At 37.5% G+C, this 8,037-nt stretch overlaps 1 protein-coding gene across 1 annotated transcript in view; it reads left to right on the top strand.

Moving 5' to 3' along the window:
- Positions 1-8,037, top strand: part of TBC1D15 (TBC1 domain family, member 15) — a gene marked incomplete at its 5' end in the record, with an annotated part of 48,816 nt that overhangs the window by 14,868 nt on the left and 25,911 nt on the right. Inside the window, one exon of the mRNA XM_010003080.1 lies at positions 7,961-8,034. Within this exon, the coding sequence (XP_010001382.1) occupies positions 7,961-8,034 (74 nt within the window). The remainder of the gene's footprint in view (positions 1-7,960; positions 8,035-8,037) is intronic.

Here is an 8,037-nt window from a genome sequence, read left to right as displayed (position 1 = left end):
GGCTCCGGCGTAGGGAGAGGCCGCGCTGCGCCGGAGGCGGGCAGCCCCGGGCCGGGGGTTGGCCTCCGCGAAGCAGGTTCCGAGCCTGAGCTGCAGGAACAAGGCTTGCCCTGTCTACGTGGCCTCGTGTCCCTGAGGTGTTTGTAGGCGTTATGAGCCTTTCACTAGCAGTGTGCAGGTTCTTGCTCTGGGGAGACCATGAAGCCTTGTCAGTCGGATAGTTTAGTAATGTCAAGATTTTTACATGTCGCCGATCCTTGCCGATCGATTTCTTGAATGAAACAGTAGAGCTTGACGTGGATTCAAGTGTCTGTTCTGGTTGAGGTCACAGGATGGAAAGTATTGGCAACCATTTCTGCCTCCCCTCTTCCCTGCCAACAGATGTGAGTTCTGTCTATGTGGTTTTATTGTAAAAGTATTTTTATTCAATGACTTTGTCTTCTAAAAGTGTTACTTTGCAACACCAGGCTCCTGGATCTGTTGTCTAGGGTTTAAAAATCTCACTGTAGTGTCTGGCAGTATGTAGCTAGGGTTAGTGTGGTAGTCTTCAGTTTCACTTTTACCACCATATGGCAGCAAGTGATTGTTTCAGCTCAAGTTGATCTTGGCACAAGAGAACATATGTAATTAGCCATGTCTCTGCTTCTTGAAGGTTGCTGAGAGCGGCATTTAGCTAGCAGGAAAATTCGGTAGAGATCTCGCTTGTGCCAATTTACCATTTCCACTTCAACCAGAACTGGCAGAGCAGCCGATCAACTGGAGCTGTTTGTTACAAGTCAAAGTTCTTTACTACAGTAAAGATAGCCATACTGTCCTCCTAGAAGTTTATAGCTATGCACATCCAGGTTTCATGTATATAGAGAAAAATCACTCTTCTTGTTTTGTCCATTCTAAGCTCAGTCCAGCAGTTTATTGGATGATTGTAAATATTATCATTTGGCAGCCTTTTTTTTTTTTCCCCTCACATAGGTTTTTATCAGCGTCTTCTACAGGAGCTTTTCCTGAAAGCAGCTATATTATCACAATTTATGTGAGAGGCTAAATCAGTTGTGGATTAGTTGTCTGCAAGTTTGCTATGTATTAGTTTCTTCTAAAAAATAAGTCTGCTTGAGACTAAATCCCTTAGATGTTGCAAAACTCCCATTTCAGTTATTCCACATCCAGAATACTAATGCAACTTGTTATTGCAACTTGTAATTCAGCAATCTTCTTTGCCATGTCTCTTGATACAGAGAAAAAAAAAAAAAGGCTGTTGTGTTTTCTCAAACTTCATGAAGTTACTGAACTGGTTTGAAATGTCACTGCTCAGTAGGATCAGTTCAGTCCTTCCGTAGATCTCCCCACCTGTGTGTTGCACTTCTGCTTGCTTGGATACTGTACTCATTTGATTTCTCAGTGATTTGATTTAGCAAGCTGAAATAATACAGAAAACTCTGTGCATAATTTTGACTGGGTTAGTTTTCTGTTGGTCTGGGGAGCACACTGGGTCACAAATAATTCTTTTGGATGGCAGTAGGATTTTAGAATTTCACAAACTAGTGAAATTTCACTCCAGGTGAAGTAAATACAGTGTAAATTAGTACAGAACCAACATTCACTCCTAAGGTGTTTTACACCTTGGTGTGTTTCCAAGCTAGGGGTGTTGGAAATTAATGACACCTTTCCTCTGGCTGTGCAGTGTTGTAATGAGGTGTTTCAGGTGGTAGATTTTTCAAGGTAGTAGTAGGCAATAGTTTGTGGGGTGCATTAGTTTCATTTGGCAGACCTTATATGAAAATAATGTATTTTATTGCATATGTTCATTTCTGCAAAATATTACACAAAATAATTCCCATGGCATGCACCATGGCAATCAGTATATTAAGCAGCTGGGGTAGTCTGCATTGTCTCAGAAATCTTCATGAAATCTTATTTCAGCAACCTATATAAGTTTGTGGTTTCTATTACATGTTTACCCTGTTTGCCTTTCTTGCCTCTGTTGGAGTTTTTTTTTTTTTTAATATCTCAGGCCTCATGAATATCAGTGGATTCAGAACTTGGCTATTTCATATTGTCTGTGGTTTCTGCTCCATACATTACTGGGATATGAATTATAAATTTGGTTACCTCATATAACTTTATGTAGTGCTTGGATTTCTGCCCTGTTTGTTTTTTCTTACTGTTTCTTATCTCAGAAGGTTCTTTTCAGTGTTTTTCTCTACATGGTTAATTCTGTTCTGACAAACTTAAGTTAATGCTGTTGAGTTCTGGAGTCATGACTCATCCTGTGTTAATGACTGTCTGCACCAGAGCAATGTGAGCTTCAGGTTTTTTGCCCTTTCTTAGAATTACTTTTTTGCCAAGTAACTTGGCAGTAAGGTCTTTTATTTTCAGTCCTTTTGACTTTATGCATGAAAGCAGGTATATTTTCTCCATTGCTTTGCAAATTGCAGTTTGTTTTCCATATTTCAGACAACTGACTCTGGACTCACCCTTGTAACAGAAAACCATGTTAGAAAATGAGGTGAAAAGTTGTGTATGAAGAGAACAACAAACTTTAATTTTAGTATGTTAGTATATAGGCTATTATTATGGCTGGTATAAGACAGTAATAATTTTTGTGTTATGCTCTTGGTGTTCAGGGTATCTTCAGCACATGGGCTGTTAGATCTTTCTCAAATTACCAACAGGCACGTGGGCTGTCAGAAGTTATTTTTCACTTCCCTGTGCCCTTGCTCTCGAAGTTGAAGCTTTAGAGCTTTAACTGGCCAAATATCTGAGCTTCAGGTCTAAGCTCGCCTGTTTGACCAGTTCAACAACTAAAGGTGTTCAAGTATCTACTACTAAAAAAGTGTTGTAAATGCTGTAGTGTTGGGAGGCGGGGTGTGTGTTTGCTGTTGAGGTTTGGTTGGTTGGTTTTTGGTTTGCTTTTTTCCCCATAGCCAGCACCAGCAAAGAGATTTAAAATATGGTCTGTTTAGATTAGCAGTTTGTTGGCACAGATATAGCAAATTATTTTTGATTTCTATATATTCTGTAGTGTAGGCAGCATCTTGCTGCACCTTCTGATAGTTAAATTTGGGGGGCCAGGCTCCTATACATATGTATTGTGACATTTTATTAAGCACTTGATTTAAAATCTTCATTATAACTTTTTCAGCCTTTATAGTTTACTGTATATGGAATCATATTCTCTGAATTTCTTGTGCTTCATAGATTTTATTTGAACAGAAGCCTTTATCTGCCTTTGCCACTTGAGTTTAGTTAAGGTTTCGCTGTATTTGAATGTAAAATGTTTTATTGATAATTCTGAAATTTCTGCATATTTTCTGTTTTCTACTCATTAAGGATTTCTCTTGTACAAGTATTCACAGTGTCAGTAGTGTATTACCACCTCAAGCTCTTACTCTCAGTATCTTGAATAGGCTTGTCAGTAGTGTATTACCACCTCAAGCTCTTACAAGCCTATTCAAGATACTGAGAGTATTTCCACTGATATCCCACTATTGTTGCATGAGTAGCAGAAATACTTTGTGGTTCAAAAAAATCTTCACTTAGCGCAGAACTTGAAAATGTACCTTACCTGATTATCTGAGGTAAAAAATAAGTAACTGCTATTGAAAAGTTCTTAGAGTCAGGATTTGCACAGTGCCATAAGTACTTAACTACCCCAGAGCAGTGGCTGATTCACTGTGTAAGTGCTGCAAGCTTCATCTGTCATGAGAAACTGGATGGCATCTTGGCAGAGGGATGCTAGCCCTGAGCTGCACGGAAAATGGGAGTTTAGTTGGATAAGAACATGCGGAGAGAGTATGAAATGTCAGGAAGAAGGGACTAGCTAACTACGTGGGAGAGTTGCAGTGCTTCTCCATTTGCTTAAATGTCCTACATTTGGCAGATTGTTGGTGTGTGATAGAATTAAGAGCAAGACTGTAAGGTCTGAATGATTCATGTCATCAGCTACTACTTGGGTGCCCAGAACAGGCAGGGTGGGAAATACGTGGGTGAGGAGGGCAGGACCACCCTGTTCTGTGATAGTCCCAGATCCCAGCGTTCCACTTTTGTTGCCTACACATTGTCTTTGGGTGCAGTGTTGTCTTTCACTAGCTGGTATCACAGGGCTGTCAGTTACCACCAAATTACAAGCATTTAATCCCAAAACTTGGTTTGTATTCTGGCATATATTGTAATTTTTGATGTGTTATGCTTGCAGCTCTCCTGCTCCTGTATATCCCTGGCAATGAAAAACTACAAACATTGCCTGTGGGTGGGTCTCTTTAAACAGCACAAAAAGCTGGAGTTGTCCATGTTGTGTCCTTACAGTATTAAGAATATTACCATTTATTTCTCAGAAGATGTTATTAGGACAACAGTGGGACTTTAGAAGGTTATTTTCTGCTGGATATGGACTAAAAATACTTGAACACTTTTCCAGGTCCTTAACTAGCATGTGCTATGACATAAAAACTGTGCCTACATCTTGCCACTTCCCTCTGTTTTTTATTGTAGGTAGGTAGATGATGATACCTTGGTGCATATTTATTTTATGCTGTGTTTCCCTGTTTAACAGCTCCTCTGCCAGAATATGAGATGGAATAGCTGCCCTCTCTGTGTTGCACAGTGCTTTTAATGTCTGATTGGAATGAATTGTGAATTTACCTACTATAGCACCTATGTAAAAAAACAAACAGCAAAACAGGTCAGGGTGGCTTATCAGCATTTGGAAACTCCTAGCCAGTTTTTAGCTTTTGATGGGATTCTGAATCAAATAGAACTGGAAAAATAAAAGTGGTTTAAATCATACATGCAGACTGCAAGCATGGACTTGCTTGACAAGCAGGGAAGACCTGTGAATATTAGGTTCCCAGGTACATACTATTTCAAGCTTGAAATGTTGGTATTATTAAAAAGTAATACTTAAATCATACAAATTACTTTTTCTTCCCTCTTTCTTCATAATTTCTTTATAGAAAATAGTAGCCAACTGAGTGTTTTTACAGTTATAGGTTTCCTTAAGTAACTGATTTGAAGTACTCGAGAAACTTACGATGCCACAGATTAATAAATCTGGAAACTATTTTACATAGAACTAGCTTTAATGTAGCAAAATACCGGGAAATGTTTGAGAAGTTCCGATATATCTACAGCTACTAAACAAAATTAAGATTTGTTTGAAACAATTTTCAAAGTTGTTTAGCTCATGTCAGGTTACTTCATTCACTTTGTTTACGTGGATGAGTGCTTTTGTCAAACACTGGTAGTTTGTGTTTTGTTGTGGAATCAGCAGGGTTTGGCTTTGATGTGTATAATAACATCTAAACCTGAGGAAAATACATCTCTGTGGGTAGTTAAATGTTTGCAAATAGGTGTGAAAGGAAACAAGCACACTGTTTCAATTTGTAGTTAGACCTTTCATGGCTGGACAATTTTTGGCCTCAAGCACCTAAGCAACATATGCTACTTTTCTTCCCTGAGGTTCTGTTTCCATGACTGTAGAGAGCACAGGTTTTTTACTGGAAAGGTAGGTGGAAGGGATTGTTAATATTCAGGTAAGGAATGCCTTTTAGGTTTTGATTAAAATTCAGGGACACGTCAGCTTATCTAGTCACCTGTGGTGTGCACTTACTAACGTGAGCTTGTTTCTTTTTTCATTATGGGTTTATTAATGTTATGTAAACTTAGAGGAAGAGTGATGGCTCTAGTCATATTAAAAGAAAATGAAAGACTGAGCTTGATTCCACCTACTTCTCATCTTTGAAAAAGAGCCCATCATGATGTATGTAAAATAATGCATAGTAGAAAAACAAGGTGAGCCAGTAACTTTTTTTTCTGTCTCATAATACAAGAAGCATAATGAACTAACTGAACAGATGGTTTTTGAAACTCTTAAATTCTTTTGCACAGTGGATAATAAAGCCTTTCTAAATCACAGACCTCTGTCACTACAGCCAAAAAGTTACCAAGTTTTAAAGGAGGTGGGGTTGTTTTCCTGTGCAGTGAATGTTGACAGGTAATGCTGATGCAGGTTTTGATACAGTCTGGAGGAGTTAGAGTTATTTAACTGCTAATAAGGAAGGAAATGGGCTCATGATCCTGCCCTACTCTTGCCTTGTCCCTTTTATTGTCTCCATACCTATCAGGATCTCACTACATGTATTTTGTATGCACACTATCCTGGTTTGAGCCAGGATAAAGCCACTTTTCTTTTTAGGTTGTTTCTTCTTCCATTTTATTCCCTGTTTTGGTGGAGCACGGGGGAAAGGAGCTGGATCTGTTATGGAAAGCAATGTAGAATTTTTTGGTTGCATGACAACTGTGGCATTTGGAATGTGTTATCTTTTCCTGAGAAAGTAAATATTTGTCCTTCTAAGAGACAAATTGCTAAAAAATAATCAAAACAGTTATTAGATTGCATATATTCTGGGCTGAGAAGGTCTGCTTTGTAGACCTTCTTCATAACATTATTGTCAGCAATGCAGTTTTAACAGTATAACTCTGATACTAACAGTTTTTTTCCTGGAACAGCTCTCCAGGTGATTGATCACTTTGGTTCATACTTCTATTTGTGTTGGTAGATCAGGTTCAAGCATCTAGAAGGTAAAATGTAAATAAATTCCAAAATTTCCTTGTTTAAACAGGGACTGAATTTATATACAGGTATTTGGTAGTTAGAGGAAGGATCTTATTTTTGTTAGATGAGGAAAAAAAAAATATGAGAAAAAAGCTGTAGTAGAAAAGAGGAAAGAAGGCTTCCAATATTTGAAAGGTAACTTGATGTTAATAATCCTTCAAGAGGGAGATTGTACAAAGTGACCTCTAAAGGTCTCTTCCAAGTGATACTTCTGTGATTAAACAGAGGACACTAGAGATTTCTCATTTTTGTAAAATTAAGAGAAATTTAACAATTAAATCTACAACAGAAAGGATGAGTTCACTGATTTTATTGTGTTTTTTTTTAAGCTGTGTTCTTGTCTAGCTAGTTAACATTACATACCTAAACTTGCAAATGTGATATTTTTAAAAATCTGACAAACAAGTAAGTTGAGAAAAGAGATACTGGTGTTTTAATACCAAAGAGATATAATATCTGTCTTTAAGTTAAGAATTATTAGGTTTTGCCTTTAAAAAATTGTATTAAAGCAGCATTTGCAGCTTGGTTTTAAAATCAACATGGTTATTAAAAAAGTACCATTTCTATTTGATGTATTTCACTTCCACAGAATCTCAGTTTGGTATGTTAGGGGCTTTTCACTCTTTCTTTAAAACAGATCCTGTTTACATTATAAAGCTTCTAAGACTAATGTATAACATGTAGCTTTGAAGAGCCTGTTGAATTTTGACAGACAAGAATTCTCTGACTTTTTTTTTTAAGGACATGATCAGAATACTGTGAAAAGTTCTGTAAATGCTTAAATTCAAAGGTCATGTGGGCAGTGCATACTCCTACAAGCTTCTGTTATCCGGCTGTCACATGTTCTGCTTTTGAAATGGAACCTTTGCCATTCTCCCTGAATGTGGGATTGAGCCATTATTTAATCAAAGTCTGCAACTTTTTCTTTGCAGTTAATCTTCTATACACTAAACTGTCCATTTTTAATTTAAATTAAGGTTGTAATTTCAACATGCATAAATGGCAAGTGAGGAAGAGGCAGACTATGTAAGAGAGGCTTTTAATGTTTTAAGAAGCTATATAGTATTTCCATATGTACCTTTGCCCACTGATTTAAAAAATAGGAGATGTGAAATACATATTTTGGTTATTTACTGGAAAAGTAAATTAAAATATTGCTTAGAGAGTAAATTTAACATGTTCCATGTAAGTGAAAGACTTGGATCTTGGAGGTGGGGAGGAAGGAAAGGTAACAAAACACCTAACAAGGTAGAAGTGATCACTTCAACTTGTGTAGGACAGCCAAAAGGACAATGAGTCCATCAGGAGAGAGAAACAGTTATAAACTCTTGGTTATCCTCTTTGTTATAGGTTGTATATGAGCAAGAAGGAGTTTTCATTCATTCATCCTGCGGAAAAAATGATGACCAGGACAACATAACAGCAGG

Source organism: Chaetura pelagica, unplaced genomic scaffold (assembly GCF_000747805.2).
Source record: "Chaetura pelagica isolate M959 unplaced genomic scaffold, ChaPel_1.0 scaffold288, whole genome shotgun sequence".
Taxonomy (NCBI): Eukaryota; Metazoa; Chordata; class Aves; order Apodiformes; family Apodidae; genus Chaetura; species Chaetura pelagica.
Note: the sequence above shows the minus strand (reverse complement) of the source record. Positions and strands in the feature narration are given on the sequence as shown.